Below are 16892 nucleotides of genomic sequence, written 5' to 3' on the forward strand. Positions count from 1 at the left end.
CTGCTTTTGCAACAAATAGAAAGCCACTTCAAGTAGTTTAAGTCTCTTGGCAGGAATACAATAGAAAAAGTAGCACTTCAAAAACCATTATATATTTTTTCTTTTCATAAACAAATGTCACATTAGCCTAAATTTAAACAGGTCCTTATTTTATTGATGGTCACAAAACATCAAATGCTTTATTCCACAGTTCACTAACTTTAATGTCTGCAATATTGGTAGGTAGTATAGCATGCAACACTATGTGTATCATTGCTTAATGTAAGTTACAGGTGGAATTTTGCCTGTACAAATCTAGAATAGATTTGCATGCATGTCTACGCTACCAACATTTTAAAGAACGTCGCCTCATTAAAAGTTCCGCGTAGATATTGTCCAATAAATTCTGTTAATGTGCAACGTGTCAGGTATTACCTGTTACTGAATCTGACAAAAGGCAAATAAAACTGTTAATACACTCACCGAAGCACCATCGTTTGGGTTTGTCGTAATAGCTGACGGCATTCCTGTCATATGGTTCGATTTCATCCAGAATCGATTGCTTATCCTTGATGTGCCGGGTGTTTAATCTGAACATATAAACACCGAATTTTGGCATCTGAATTTAAGGAACTCGAATATATATTATTTAAATTTGAATGTTTGATTCTGAATTTGTGAACATTGAAAAATAAAAGTGAAAAATAGTTATTTAAATGTTGAAGAGTTGAATTCAAAGGCAAAAAATTCACATACATAGTTACAATGATGAAAAATTCAGTACTAGAAATTAAATGGCTTTTTATTTTTAAATATGGTGAGACAGATTTGCTCATCCTTCTTTAGTGCCGTCGACGCTGTTTACCGCCGAATCCCGCCCTCTGCTAATCCATCTACTTAAGAAACCCCGCCACAGACTGACTCAGAGGCAAACTTCACTTTCCTCATCTGAGACTCAAAAGAAGAGCCCAAACACTTCAGGACGTGCAGCGGTGCTCAGGAGGGTAATTATCTTTTAATATCTTCACTTGAGTTACTTTATGGATTGACAACGTCGTGCTCGCAATGTTTCTGCAACAACAACTCTCTGCTGATTTATTCAGATCTACAACAGACCGAAATGTGCTCTCATTCAAAAAATATATTTTAGCCTATTTTAATTTCATAACAATATTCCATCAAATTGTTTATCAAAAGTAAATTAATTACACTTTTTAAATATTTATTTTACTAAATATTTTTTCCATTTTATTTGTTGGAATTTTGCTATTGAATTTAAATGCATCACACAATAAATTAATTTTCTGAGTGTAAACAAAGTGTGACAAAGTAATATTACAAAACCTCATTGCATTACTCAGATGTTGGTGATGATGATGATGATAACAATTTAGATGAGTCCAGAAATAAGATGCAAAATTTGACCCCATAATAAGACGGCAAATCCCACCAAAACTGCAGTGGAACTAAGCTGTATTATTATTATTATTATTATTATTATTATTATTATTATTATTATATAATGATAGATAATACACAACAACAAGATAATAAATATATAGGGATTACAGGCTTTTTGACCTCTTGTACAATATCTTTATATATATATATATACACACACACACACACACACACACACACACACAAAATATGTTATACTATTTTTAAGATTTACACAATTTAATTTCATAACAAAATTGCATCAAATTGAATTGTGTAATGTTTAACAAAACGTAATAAAAAATAATTTCTGTTATTTTATTACTCAATTCAGTTTGATTATGAAATTGAAATGCGTTAATCTTAAAATATATTTGAGAGTATTATGATTTAAACACTGTATAAAAATATGATATATGATTATTATCAAATGTTTAACAGTTTATTAGTATTGCACATTTAAAAAATTATAAATCGCATGACACTTTTACATCTATTTTAAAGTTTGAATGATCATACGATCAGAGCTACTGAGCATTATATTTATGTTTATTAATGACTTATTAATGAAAGTTACCAATTATCAATTACTATAATGCATATCCGAGTATAGTAATACATTTTCTTGCATATATTTCTTGATTTGAAACTGCAACCAGTCTATCACCACAGTGAATTGCTCACCAGCCCTTACTAAACGATGCTAACAGAATATCATGTTACTATTTTTTAATGCTTGTTTCTGACAACACTAAAATATGCACAGTGAAATTGTGCTTATTTTAATAATTTTTTAATAATATTCAGCATCCATTGCTATTGTCCAGCGTTTATATCATTAGTGGCAGGTTGGCCATTTGTAAAATGTGTACATGGAAATGTAATAAACATACAAGTGTATGGAGAGAGGCTTTGTCACTTTGCACATTTGTTAGCTAGCAAAACATGCCTATGAAAGTTGTATTTGTGCCTTCAAATATAATATAATTCCCCTTATTTATGTTATAGTTGTGTTTTCATGTAGAAAGCCTGACAGAAGATGACTGATAATGCTGTCTCCGAGAATGATCAAATCCCTGAGGAGACGAGCGGCAGAAATGGGATGGCGAGGTCAAAGGTTATTACCATGGAGGCCATCAGACAGCATCATGGAGCCACTGTCAGCTTCCACAGCATCCATTATAGAGTAGAACAGAAGACCGGATCCCTCTGCAGAAAAAAAACTTTCCATAAAGAGATTCTAGTGGACCTAAAGTGAGTACTAATACCACTATATAATGCCCTGTGTATAAGAGATTGTAATAAGGATTAGGGATCATTTGGTCTCTGTTAATCTGTTAACGGATCATTCTCGACATTCGTCGAGTCAAACTTGAACACATATTCCTCCACCAGAAACAGAGCATTTCAAAACAGTTCTCCAATACTGCATACTTTAAAACGACGACGTTCTGATTTTTCAGAAAGTAAGAAAGTCCTACAGGTTCGCTACATGCATTTAAGTAAATAATCACAGAATCTTTATTTTTGGGTGAACTATCCCTGTAAAATTGATGTCACCTTAAATGGGTTCTCCAATGGCATTGTGTTGTAAAATACTTTTTGGAACATTTGTATGTGCTAAATTATGTGTACACCAAAGGCAGTAAATACCCTTGACATTTCCCATAGCAAAGTATGTAATTTCTTAGTCTTTGGGCATTCTCTCCTTAGTGTTAATTATATGATATTAAGCATGGGTTTTTGAGTCTAATCTCTTGATCTTTTGGCGTACAAACCACAAGTACACCGAGTTAAATGCAGTCAAGTGTAATTGTGACCTAATAAAAGGCCTGATTGATTCTCTTGAGGGTCTCCTCATCACCTGAATACCAATGTTAAATCTTTTGAATCTCTTACAAACAACGCTCTAATCCATTGCTTTGATGAAGTTGTCTATATTGGCAAGCAACAGTTGGCAAAAGCGCTCTACTTTTGGATTGACACAATAATATCTGAAGTGTGCCACATTTTGTCCTCAGAGACTGAAGAATTCCATAGCAAGTGACATGAACATAATCTGTTTTTTATCTCCCTTTTCAGTGGGATCATGAGACCGGGTTTAAATGCTATTTTGGGTCCTACGGGAAGTGGCAAATCTTCGTGAGTAGATTTTTGACTTTTACACACCTTAATAAGATATCTGTGCCAAGTAGATCAAGCAAGGAATCTTGATGTTTTATTTTTTTTAAACAGGCCAATTGAATATTGTTCATGACAGTTTCCTCGAATAAATCGAAATCAATTAGATGTTGTTTACGCAACATTGTTACCATTGTCATCTTCATTCTCATTGTTCTGAAGCCATTTTTCGTCTCTGTACCAGGTTTCTGGATGTTCTCGCAGGCAGAAAGGATCCTGCTGGTCTTTCTGGTGAAGTTCTAATCAACGGATCCCCACAGCCACCAAATTTTAAATGTCTTTCTGGTTATGTTGTCCAGGTACCGTGATTGATACTCATGGATTCGCTATATTTGCTACTCATATTTGCTACTATAGCAATAGATGATACGTGACATTTGTGTGTCTATATTAAGGATGACATAGTGATGGGCACTCTAACAGTGAGAGAGAACCTCCGTTTCTCAGCTGCCCTACGTTTGTCCTCCCATGTTAGTCCAAGAGAGAAGGAGGCAAGAGTCAACCATCTAATCTCAGAGCTGGGCCTCAACAAAGTCGCAGATGCAAAGGTGAAAGAAATGCGTAAACATATTTTCCCTTTAGACTCTCTCTGATGTTAGTGTGGAACCAAGGCAGGAAAGACCTTCTGCCAGTACCCCTAATTTCTCATACAGTTATGGATCCATATCTTTTGTATGGTTATACAGGTGGGCACTCAGATGATACGAGGTATCTCAGGTGGGGAGAGGAAGAGGACCAGCATCGGGATGGAGCTGATTATTGACCCCTCTGTGCTCTTTCTGGATGAGCCAACCACTGGTCTGGATGCCAGCACAGCTCACTCTGTGCTCCTGCTGCTGAAAAGGTCTGTATATTCTTGTTATCATGAACAAATCCATCCATCGCCATAGACCTCCTAGTATTGGACAGAATAGAAAGTCTCATCTCAGTGGAGCCCCAATATCATATGTTGTGGTCCTTCTTTCATTCTTGCAGTAGCTATGAAGCCATGTTATCTAAACCATTAGTCTAACTTTTCAATCTTTTTTACCGTTTTACCCTTAACCAATTGTCTATGTATTAATAAGTCAATGCAATGGCCAACCTCCTATAACAGTTTGGGAGGTCAAAGTCTGGTATGGGCATTCAAAGCACAGAAACTCAGGGCTCAGTGAATAAAGATGCCGACTACCACACCTGGAGTCTTGAGTTCGATTCAGGGTGTGCTGAGTGAGTCCAGCCAGGTCTCCTAAGCAACCAAATTGGCCTGGTTGCTATGGAAGGTAGAGTCACATGGGGTAACCTCCTCGTGGTCACCATAATGTGGTTCGCGCTCGATGGAGTTGTGTGTGGATGCTGTGGAGAATAGCGTGAAGACTCCACAGTAACGCACTCAACAAGCCACATGATAAGATGCGCAGATTGATGATCTCAGACGTGGAGGCAACTGAGATTCGTCCTACACCACACAGATTGAGGCAAGTCACTATGCCACCACAAGGTGAGCACATTGGGATTGGGCATTCCAAATTGGAGAAAAAAGGGGAGAAATAAAAACACACAGAAACTCAAAGCATCTGTACATTTCTTACCAGTTGCTATTTTGAGGCATCTTCGTTGAGCATCTTCACCTAGAAGATAAATATAGGATCTCAATTATATGCCAGTTCTGGATTGCAGAAAGTATCAACACTATGTCCGTTTGCTATCAGAATGGCTGATCAGGGACGGACTATCATCATGTCAATTCATCAGCCTCGGTATTCCATCTACCGGCTCTTTGATGGTCTCAACCTGCTGGCCAGTGGCAAACAAGTCTATCATGGACCTGCTCAAGATGCTCTAGACTACTTTGCCAAGATTGGTATGCTCTGCTAGATGAGAAATATATGAAAGTTCTGTGGGAAAACAACATTTAATAGATATCTCAACATGATGGTGTTTGTTTTTGTAATGGTTTTTTTAGGTTACACTTGTGAAGCCCATAATAACCCAGCGGATTTTTTCTTGGATGTCATTAATGGAAGCACAGCAGCTGTGAACAAGACAAAGACACAAAATAATGGAGGTATTCTGAATACTTTTATATTAAATATAAAATGGTTTTAAATATTAAAATGGTTGTGCGAGACTCATTAACAAGGAGATTTCTAGCCTTTACGTTTTACATCACAAAATTTGGTATAAAGCCTAATTTTGGCATCCTGTAATTGGGTGATCAGCCTTTCATGAACTAATTTATTAGTAGCTGAAATATTATCGGCTATTGGCGGCCATTTTTGTTAATTTTGGAATTGATTTTTTAAGTAAATGTAAGCACAAAAGTAGTAGCATTTCAAAAACTTTGTTAGAACGGTTGCAGAGTAATTACAATTTTTAAAGTTACAGCGCCCCCTATTTTCAGAATTGGGTACAATTTGGTGTGCATCTTCAAAATGTCTTGGTGTCAAAGTTTACCAAGTTTCTTTAAGTTTGGGCTTTGCTTTTAGAAGATAGAGGTTGACAAGTGAAATTTGGCCCATGTGTAAATATTTTACTACTGTAGACTGTAACCCCCAAACTCAGTGACAAACAAAATTATTTGAATTTTTAATCTGGAGGGTCTATAGATGATGTGTAGTAAATTATGTGTCGACTTGGACATATGGGCTAGGTGTTAGAAGAAGTAGGTTTTTAAGGAAATTCAAAATGGCCGAAAAATGTTATAGACAGAAATTAAATCGTCAAAATCTCTTAAAATATGATGTGTCCTGTGAAAAGCTGACTTTAAAGCCATTTTTCTTTGTTTTCTTGTTTCAGTGTTGGTGTAATTACTATGTTTTGGCATCGCAGGACAGTGTTAACTGATCAATATTGATAAACCTATATAAACCCATTGACAATTGCCTTAACAATTCAATTGCATTGAATATTCCCCCATTGTTCTCGATGAGTTATGATATTTTAACACTTTATCTTGATTGTGTCCTGTCTTGAATAAATGCACTTAACCTGGGTCTGATATTATGTGCAACATCATTGACAGACTTTCACGTTGAGTTTGAAGTTGCTACTATTGGGCAGCAGTGTATGGAGGATCAGCTAGTGGAGAAGTACACAAACTGCAGCTATGCGCAAGGCCTCAAATCCGAGCTAGGGCGCATCATCCATGCCAAAGACAACAAAATGAACAGAGCTAAGTGTCACTTGATCACCTACAACAGCTCTTTCCTGCATCAGCTTCACTGGGTGTCCTGGAGAACCTTCTGGAATCTAATGCTCAACCCACAGACCTCAGTAGCACAGGTACCACTATGTTTACACAAACGTTCTCAATCGAAAATCTGATGTGCTTTTCACTGACTTGACGGTATGTTTTTTTGCTTAATTTTAAATGTCATATTGAGTTATATAACATACAAACATTATTAATATGGTTTGCACAGGTTTGACGATATGTTTTTGTGCTAAGTGATCTCATATTAATGTGAAAAAATGAATATGCTTTAGAAATATTCTTTTACACTCATGCTTATAATGGCTACGTTTACTAATGCGTAACTTTTGAAACTCTCAATACCTGTCTGGGTCATTTTTCACCCCAAAATATAGAGACTTCATGCTTAAATTAAATTAAGTCTATTTTTAGGACCATTAAGATTTTTTAATTGTGACATTTTATGTCATTTCCATTTATTTAATTTTTTTACAATAATGATAATAATAAATAAATATTGCTAATAACTTAAATGCCAACATTTTTTATAAATTATATTATATTTACATATCAAAGTATTTATTCTTCCAGGAAGTATTTGTTGTAATACCTTTAATTTCATTTTATTTAAATTATTAAAAAATATATTGTTTTATAATAATGAGAATCTACTGAAAATTACCTTTTGAGAATATTAGAAATGACAAAAAACTCAAAAGTTATCTCTGTTGACCTCTCTCATCAACAAGGTGTTTCCATCCACAGAACTGGCGCTCACTGAATGTTTTTTGTTTTTGGCACCATTCAGAGTAAATTCTAGAGACTGTTGTGTGTGAAAATCCCAGAAATACTCAAACCAGCCCATCTGGCACCAACAATCATGCCACGGTCGAAATCACCGAGATCACATTTTTTCCCCCATTCTGATGGTTGATGTGAACATTCATTGAAGCTCCTGACCCGTATCTGCATGATTTTATGTGCTGCACTGCTGCTACATGATTGGCTGATTCTATAATCGCATGGATGATTGTTGGTGCCAGATGGGCTTGTTTGAGTATTTCTGTAACTGCTGATCTCCTGGGATTTTCACACACAACAGTCTCTAGAATTTATGGTGCCAAAAACATTAAACCAAAAGTTCTGTAGTTGAACAGCAACCTTGTTGATGAGAGAGTTCAACAGAGAATGGCCAGACTGGTTCAAACTGACAAAGTCTATGGTAACTCAGATAACCACTGTACAATTGTGATGAGAAGAAAATAATTTTATTATTATAATATTATACGGCTTGGCGCAGTTTTGGCGGCATGAGGGGGACTTACACAATATTAGTCAGGTGCTTTTAATGTTGTGGCTGATCAGTGGAGTGGATTTTTCCTAATGGAAAAGAAGCCTATTTTGGGGATTTTTACTATTTTTATATAGTGATATTATTTTCATGACAATTTTATATATATATATATATATATATTTATATTAGGGCTGCCGATTTAACACGTTAATTCAGTGCGATTAATTTTATAAAAAATAACACATTAAAAAAATGTATGCAATTAATCGCAATGCCACCGGACCGTAATAAGGAAGATTCCTGAGAAATGCTTGTAGTACCACCTGTATACTCCAGAGGGCAGTAAGTGAAACTCACTTACTGTAGCAACGCGCAGTTTATACAGTAAAGAAACAACCTTCAGCAGCAACAACACAAACATGCATTACGTTCTTGCGTTCAAAACACCTGATGGATCACAAATCCAAACTATGGGATCTCAAGATGTGTTCTAAGTATTAAACTATATTTAATTTGACACCTAAAACATTTTATGTTTATGACTCTACACAAGCATGTCTGATGCAGGTGTTCATTGACGGCCCTTAAACAAGCCCTCATAGTAAATCTCCAACTGATTGACAAATTCACTTGTGTAATGGATTGCTGTGAACTGTGTGTCAATGATTGACTTATGATCAATAATATGGAGTAAACAATACATTGTATTCTAAAGCCACTTTTTGTATCGTCTTATTAATGATTAACTCTTCTGCCACAAGAATGTAATGCATTTTAATTATCTGAATATTATTTATATATATATATATATATATATATATATATATAAAAAAAATTATAAAATATAATTTTTTTTAATATTTAAAGATAACTATGTATAATTATTTCATCATTATATATTGAATTATTGTTATATGTGGGGCATTCTCAGCAAATATTTGTATATGCGATTAAATGTGATCAATCGCGATTAATTAATCAGGACACCATGTCATTAATTTGATTAAAAAATGTAATAAATTGACAGCTCTAATTTATATATATATATATATATATATATATATATATATATATATATATATATATTTTGCATTATGGTAATAATATATGAAATGTGCTTAATTAACACAAAAATAATGTCACAATGCCTAAAAAAATAAAAAATCTTAATGGTCCTAAAAATAAGCCTAATTTTCTTTATAGAAAATATAATTTCTTATTTTCTTTCTTCAGATTTTGGGGTTAAAAATGTAACCTGGACATTATCTTCAAGAAATTCCCCCATTCAGCATAGTCTGTAGGAATGGATTATACTAAACAAAAATGTGTTGCCCCAACTATTTCTTGTTCAATGGAAACATTTGTGAGATCCTGTTATGACCATATAGCCGGCCTTGCGTTGTCCACAATTCTTGGAAAGTAAAGATAGACATTTAGACCCATTCCCTCCAAGCCACAACCAACCCAATCCAGATTTTCCTAATCTTCTTCAAAAGAGAGAATGTATAAGCTCATTAACAACCAAATGCCATCAGAGGAGCCCTCACTTTAAAAATTATTAACAGTCGAATTGCTCCCAGAAACTTTCGTCTAATTTCCCGAGGTCAAACTAAGCGGATTTGGTGACTATTGTGACCCTGGTCTTGTCCGTATTGTAGACAATCTGAAGTGATATCATTTGTGGCTAAGCAGTGCGGAAAAATATGTCATGCAAGCGTAAGACAGCGTCTACCAGACCATCACCTGACTGGAGTTAAGCTGAGCAGTGGCGCCATGACATGAAGGGTAAAAGGGTACGAGCCGAGATGGTTTCTCAGCTCCAGCTCTGCTGTATTTGCTTAGCCTTTCACCCTGGGAATGGCCTTCACACCGCTCAGACACCGGTCTGCACCTATAAGCTGTCAAGAGATTATTGTCAAACTCACTCGCTGTCACTCTTGCTTCTTACCTTTATTTATTAAATTAGCATCAGAAATGTTGACAGGGTTTTGAGGTTTGTTACACATACATACTGTAAAAATGTAAGGGCCAGGGAATTAAAATTGCCTATTCTAAATGTTTGGTTCCCCATATAGTATTTAATAATGATAGTAAATGACAGGCTAAAAGGTGGACAATTAAGTGCTTTCGGGGGCATTTGTCTGGATTTAAAGGGATAGCTCACACAAAAATCACTCACCCTCATGCCATCCTTGATGTTAATGATTTTCTTTCTTCTCTCGAACGCAAAGATTTTTAAAATAATATTTTTAACTCTGTAGGCCCATACAATGCAAGTGAATGGGTACCAACGTTTTGAAGCTCCAAAATGGAAATAAAACCAGCATAAAAGTAATCCATAAAACTCCAGTGGTTTAATCCATGTCTTCAGAAATGACATGATAGGTGTGGGTGAGAAAAAGATCAACATTTAAGTCTTTTTCAATTTGAATTCTCCTCCCTGCCCACTAGGTGGCGATATGCACAAAGAATGCAAATGGCCAAAAACAAAAGAAGAAGAATGCGGACGTGAAAGTGGAGATTTGTTGTAAAAAAAGGACGTAAATATTGACACATTTCACACCCACACTTATCATATCACTTCTGCAGACATGGATTTAAACACCGGAGGCATTTGGATTACTTTTATGCTGCCTTTATGCGCTTTTGGACCTTCAACATTTGGGTTTTGGTTTCGAACCCAGAAGGCTATTTCACTTCGGGTCTGCTTAGGAATTTCCTATGGGTTTTTAATAATAGGTTTTTTTCAATTTATGAGGAAAATAAGGTCTGTGGTAAACATTACTTGAAGATACTTTGACGTTTTGTTCTAGAACATAAATTACAGTCAAACCGCAAATGTGAATTTTGTAGCATCTGAGGTTTAAAAAAAATTATATTGCTACCAAGTTTCTAAATAAAGACTACAACTACCACAGGCATGTGAGTGTACGTGCCTGATGAAAAAGAAAACCGCTGTAGTCCTTATTTAGCAACTTGTTAGCAACATACTTTTTAAAACACACGACTGCTTCAAATTCACAACTGTTGTAATTTATGCTGTAGAACAAAACGTCCAAGTATCTTCAAGTTATGTTTACCGCAGACCTTAATTTACTCATAAATCCAAAACTGACATTATAAAAACCCATAGGAAAACGCAGAGGGAACCCTTGGCTCGATTCTCTTCCGGCTTTTTGGACTACACCACAAACTGATCGATTATACATGCTTTTCTCATTTTGCTCATTGTTTTTAATTTTTCTGCCAGTTGGCAGTCACAGCCCTCATGGCTGTTATTGTTGGTGCCATCTTCTATGGAGTCAAAGATGACCAGAGTGGAATACAGAACAGGTGAGCTAAAGACCCCATGAAATCAAAATGAAAGTTACTATTATTTTAGACCACGTCTTTAAGCTTTAAGATCATATACAGTATATGATAGTAGCTAAACACTTTCAGCAGATATCTGCATTTAAAATGTGCATAAAAAAACGTAATTTTTCAGTAGGAAATATGGCAACACACCAAAGAAACCTGCGCTTGTCACAGCATTTCAAAGGGACTTTAACTAGTCAGCTGTGCAGGATAAAAATACAAACATGTAGAAGAAAAAGAGGAAGAAAGAAGTTGCATTTAAGCATTATAATAGTTTAAAGTTCCTTCATCAAGCCATCAAGCATCAAGCAGTCACTTTGTGCAGAAAGTACAGCTGGCATTTGTTGCATATACGTAAAGCTTCCTTTACTTTTGCATTGGGCTATGTACTTGTAAAGGGAATTTTTCCTTATTGGTTTCATATAAAAGTTGTGTTCAACTTTTCAGGTTTGGTGTTTTGTTCTTTATCACAACCAATCAGTGTTTCAGCACACTCTCTGCAGCCGAACTCTTCATCACAGAGCGCAAACTATTCATGTATGTATTTCAACACCTCTTAATATCCAGATTCAATACAAGTTAAGCTCAATCGACAGCATTTGTGACAATGTTGAATACCAAAAACAAAAAAACAACACAAAAAATGGCAGTTACTTACAAGGGAAGTGAACAGGGCCAGTCGATAAACATTAAAATACTCACTGTTTCAAAAGTACAGCCACAAGAAGTAACCATTGTTTTAACATTGTTTTAACCTTATCTGTGTAAAATGATGTCCAATATTACAACTTCGTTGTCATGACAACATAATATTGGTAAGACCTTTAATCTTGTAAACACCCAACACTGGTAAATCCCTGATTTTGTTACATGTACATTAAAGTCATGTTAACATGTATACACTGATGAGCCAAAGCATTATGACCACTCACAGGTGAAGCAAATAACGTTGATCATCTCCTAACAAGGCCACATGTCAAAGTTTGGGTAGATTGGATGATAAGCAGACAATCAGTTCTCGTAGTCAACGTGTTGAATGCAGGAGAAATGGGCAGGAGTAAAGACCTCAGTGATTTTGACAAGGGCCAAATTGTTATGGCCAGATGACTGGGTCAGAGCATCTCTGAAATGGCAAGGCTTGTGGGGTGCTCATGGTCAGCAGTGGTGAGTACCTACCGACAGTGGTCAAAGGTGGGACAAACCACAAACTGGTGACAGGGTGTTTGGTGCCCAAGGCTCAACGATGCGCAAGGGCAACAAAAGCTATCCCATCCGGAGGTCTACTGTGGCACAAGTCACAGAAAATTTTAATGATGGTTATGGGAGGAATGTGTCACAAGACTGCTGCCTATGGAGCTGCGTAGCCGCAGACTGGTCAGTGTGCCCATGATGACACCGGTCCACCATCAAAAGTGCCTACAGTGGGCATGCAAGCATTGGAACTGGACTTTGGAGTAGTGGAAAAAGATTGCCTGGTCCGATGAGTCCTGTTTTCTTTTACATCATGTGGACGGCCATGCACGTGTGCACCGTTTACCAGGGGAAGTGATGGCACCAGGATGCACTATGGGAAGATGACTAGGCGGTGGAGGGAGTGTGATGATCTGGGCAATGTTCTGCTGGGAAACCCTGGGTCCGGCCATTCATGTGGATGTCAATTTAACACGTGCCACCTACCTAAACATCATAGCAGACCAGGTACACCCCTTCATGGCAATGGTATTCCCTGATGGCAGTGGCCTCTTTCAGCAGGATAATACACCCTACCACACTGCACACATTGTTCGGGAATGGTTTGAGGAACATTTTGGAGAGTTCAAGGTGTTGCAACTTACAGGACTTGAAAGATCTGCTGCTAATGACTTGGTGCCAGATACCACAGGACCCCTTCAGGAGTCTTGTAGAGTCCATGCCTCAGCAGGTCGGCGCTGTTTTGGTGGCACACAGAGGACCAACAGCATATTAGGCAGGTGGACATAATGTTTTGGTTCACCAGTGTATGTTTGCATCCTTTTGCTACACTTTTGTAACATGGACTGGCCCCATTAACTTCCACTGTAAGTGCCTTGTTGTAACCACAATTATTTGTATTTATTATTGTTTTAAATAGTTTGTGACAAGAGTGATGAGCCGAAATATATTTTTTGTGGCTGTCGATTGAGTTAATCGTATAAACTCTCAATTACGCATATGTCATAAACAACTGCAAGTGGCTATTTCTTCTGGTATAGAAGCCTAGATAAGTAAAGTAGCTTCATGTTTAAAATGTTTTGATAAAAAAAGTTGCTGAATGTGCAATGAAAGTTTTTGGTCTTTTCAGTCATGAATACACAAGTGGATACTACAGAGTGTCTGTCTACTTCCTGTCTAAGATCCTGTCTGACATCATTACTCAGCGCACAATCCCTTCCATACTCTTCACCTGTGTTGTTTATTTCATGGTTGGTATGTATTCTGGGAATCAAACCTTAAAGATACAGTACATAATTATACTGTAGAGACCTAGTCTAATAGAATGAACATTACTATACAAACATGTATAGCATGCACACTGTTTTGCTGCAGTTTCCTGGTGAAATTAACACTAGAGGTGCTACAATAACGTGCGTTTTATTCACTTTCACACAAATCACGACTACAATGGCTGATTATGACTTATATAACACCATATAAACTTATACTTATACGAAAATGTTATAGAAGTGACATGAAATGACATGGCTGCTTCAATAAATGTGCTTTTCATGTCCAATTTGCTTTTTGAACACTATTGGTTAGGTTTAGGTTCAAGTTTTAGGTTACGGAGGTACATTTTACTCATTAAAACGGCCATCTAATAATCAAGTTAAAAACCTTGTCTGATTACGACACAATTTCACTGGCCTTTGGCGCCCCCCACAGGACATTTCACTGGTGAAACTGCAGTCAAATGAGAAATACAGCAAATGTGGCAATGTCCACATAATTTTTATGAGATCAGGCTGTCGTTCACGGTGAAAACATGCAGTACTTTCCTTGAAGAACTATTTGTACCTGATCTGACCCGTACGAGTTGGTGTAACCTAATGGAGTCACTGCTTAGCTCTCTGTAAAAGATGATATTGTGAAATCAGATTTGTGTTTATAGGGTTGAAATCCACAGCAGCCGCATTCTTCATCTTCATGTTGACGGTGATTCTGGTGTCGTGTACGGCTGCAGCGATGGCCATGGCCATCTCAGCTGACCAATCAGTGGTGGCCGTGGCCAACATCTTCATGACCATCAGCTTCATCTTCATGATGGCAAGTCGATTTCTGCCAATTCAAACTCTGCAGTCAGTGCCTTTTGCCTTGAAGACCTGCATATTGTTCTTCTGACTCTCTAAATGCATGTGTTTGTAGATCTTCTCTGGTCTTCTGGTTAACCTGAAGAGCATCATGGACTGGCTGTCCTGGCTGAAGTACCTCAGCATCCCTCGCTATGGGCTTGAGGTAAGAACAACCATTTCTAAAATGTAATATAGCTTTGAAATGTTTTATATTGTGTATACAGTAGTATAGTATGTCTGTGGAATTTATTTGAACAGGCTTTGGAGATAAATGAGTTTGTGGGGCTGAAGTTCTGTGGAAATGTCTCTGCTGTCAATCTTCCAGCTGGTCTGTTGACCAACAGCAGCCCTACCACTGACATCCTCATGTATGTAAACAGCGATGTTGATATGCATGTGTTTCTCAGCACTAAAGCCTGCTTATGCTATTAGAGAGAATGTTTATTAAAGTACTTACCTGTAACACATCAGCGGAGTGGCTTATAGCTTTTATGATGACAACACCAATATGATAAATGACAGAAATGTACAAAAAGCAGATTATAATTTATTCTAAGAATCCGAATAATCTAAGGGTGCCCTTTTGATACGGTTGTGTTTGACAACCATGAGAAGACGTCACCTGTTCGGTGATGGTCTCAACTGTATTTTTAGAGGGCAGTGTTTTGAAAAGAGGGGGCGTTCAATTTGCCTAATTCAACGGCTTAGTCTTGTGGAAGTTCCAGAATGGAATCGCTTACAGCACCTTTAAATGTACAGCCAGTTTAAATGTGTCTGGAATTTTCAGTTTGGAATGGAATCTTACTTCAACATTCCATTTCATCTTATTTTATAGGTGCACGGGAGAACAGCACCTGAAGTTCCAAGGAATCGATTACTCATCCTGGGGTTTATGGCAGAACCATGCCGCTCTTATAATCATGACATTGATTTTTCTCATCATTGCTTACATCAAGCTCAGATTCATTAAGAAGTTCTCGTAAAGGTTCTGATTGTGTCAAACATTAGCCTTATGAATCACCACACCGTCTGGACAAGCAATGTTCTTCCAAACGTCTAACGTAGCACACGCAATACTATTCAGTCGCTAGGCTATAATAAATGCTGCCTTCACATGCAATCAGAATGATCCTACTTCGCACTTCTCAAGTGCTTTGTTGTCGGAAACGTGGAGGACACCAGTTTCATTCGTGTATATTTCTTGGGGAACTCTTATTTTGACATCGAAATAAATGCTAGCCAAGTGGCTGACGAGAATGGAATTTTGGTTAAAAAAAGAAAATGCAATTTTCTCTGTGTAAAAATGTTCAATAAGCATCAAATAGTTCCTGATGTACATAAAAAAGCAAACACGAATATGGTAGTTGCATTTTGAAAAATGAATACAACCATCATTCGCTATTGAAACTGTACTCTCCCTCGAAAACTCAAAACTATCTCAGAGTTTCCCAGTTGTAATTATGACTTGAGGGGGCATGCATGTGCAACTCCGTGTAGGAAACTCGTATTTACATTTATGCATTTGGCAGATGCTTTTATCTAAAGCGACTTACAGTGCACTTATTACAGGGACAATCCCCCCGGAGCAACCTGGAGTTAAGTGCCTTGCTCAAGGACACAATGGTGGTGGCTGTGGGGATCGAACCAGCGACCTTCTGCTTAACAGCTCAGTGCTTTAGCCCACAACGCCACCACCACTCTATAGTATTTACGCTAATTCTGATTGCACGTGAAGGCAGCATTAGTCCTTCTATACAGTAAGGACATAATGTATGTAGAAATAATGTTTGTGTTTTGACCCCAAGTTTGGGGATAATTTGAAGATCTATTGAATTTGCATGTAAAAATGATCAGGGTTTTACCATTTAAACTAATAGTTTAGTACTTAAGATTTAATGTTTCTTTACACGATTAACTCTAATATAAGCGTAAATATTAAATGAAACGTATTACATTAGCCATTTGTATCTATTGCTGTTTCTTTGGGGGGGGGTCCATTAGTCCTGTTTCCATGTTGCAAACAGGACGAGGGTAGGATTTTCACATTTCAAAGAGCATGCCTCTGGCAAGACGTGTACGAACCTGGTACCATTCAATCCCTGGAAATCCAGGTCTAATCTATTTTAATGTGGTCTAATCCACCGCCAGCTAACATCAA

General features: G+C 37.0%; 1 protein-coding gene across 1 annotated transcript; it reads left to right on the forward strand.

Moving 5' to 3' along the window:
* The first annotated feature begins 911 nt into the window (after positions 1–911).
* abcg2d (ATP-binding cassette, sub-family G (WHITE), member 2d) lies at positions 912–16639 on the forward strand. Its single transcript, XM_052127249.1, has 16 exons — positions 912–983; positions 2444–2673; positions 3502–3561; positions 3785–3899; positions 3996–4148; positions 4287–4444; positions 5292–5443; positions 5546–5647; positions 6605–6864; positions 11320–11402; positions 11874–11963; positions 13747–13871; positions 14554–14708; positions 14808–14897; positions 14993–15102; positions 15570–16639. The coding sequence occupies exons 2-16, from the start codon at positions 2459–2461 to the stop codon at positions 15715–15717; spliced, it is 2016 nt and encodes a 671-aa protein (XP_051983209.1). The 5' UTR covers positions 912–983; positions 2444–2458; the 3' UTR covers positions 15718–16639.
* Positions 16640–16892: the final 253 nt, after the last annotated feature.

The sequence above is a fragment of the Xyrauchen texanus genome, chromosome 5 (genome assembly GCF_025860055.1).
Source record: "Xyrauchen texanus isolate HMW12.3.18 chromosome 5, RBS_HiC_50CHRs, whole genome shotgun sequence".
Classification (NCBI taxonomy): Eukaryota; Metazoa; Chordata; class Actinopteri; order Cypriniformes; family Catostomidae; genus Xyrauchen; species Xyrauchen texanus.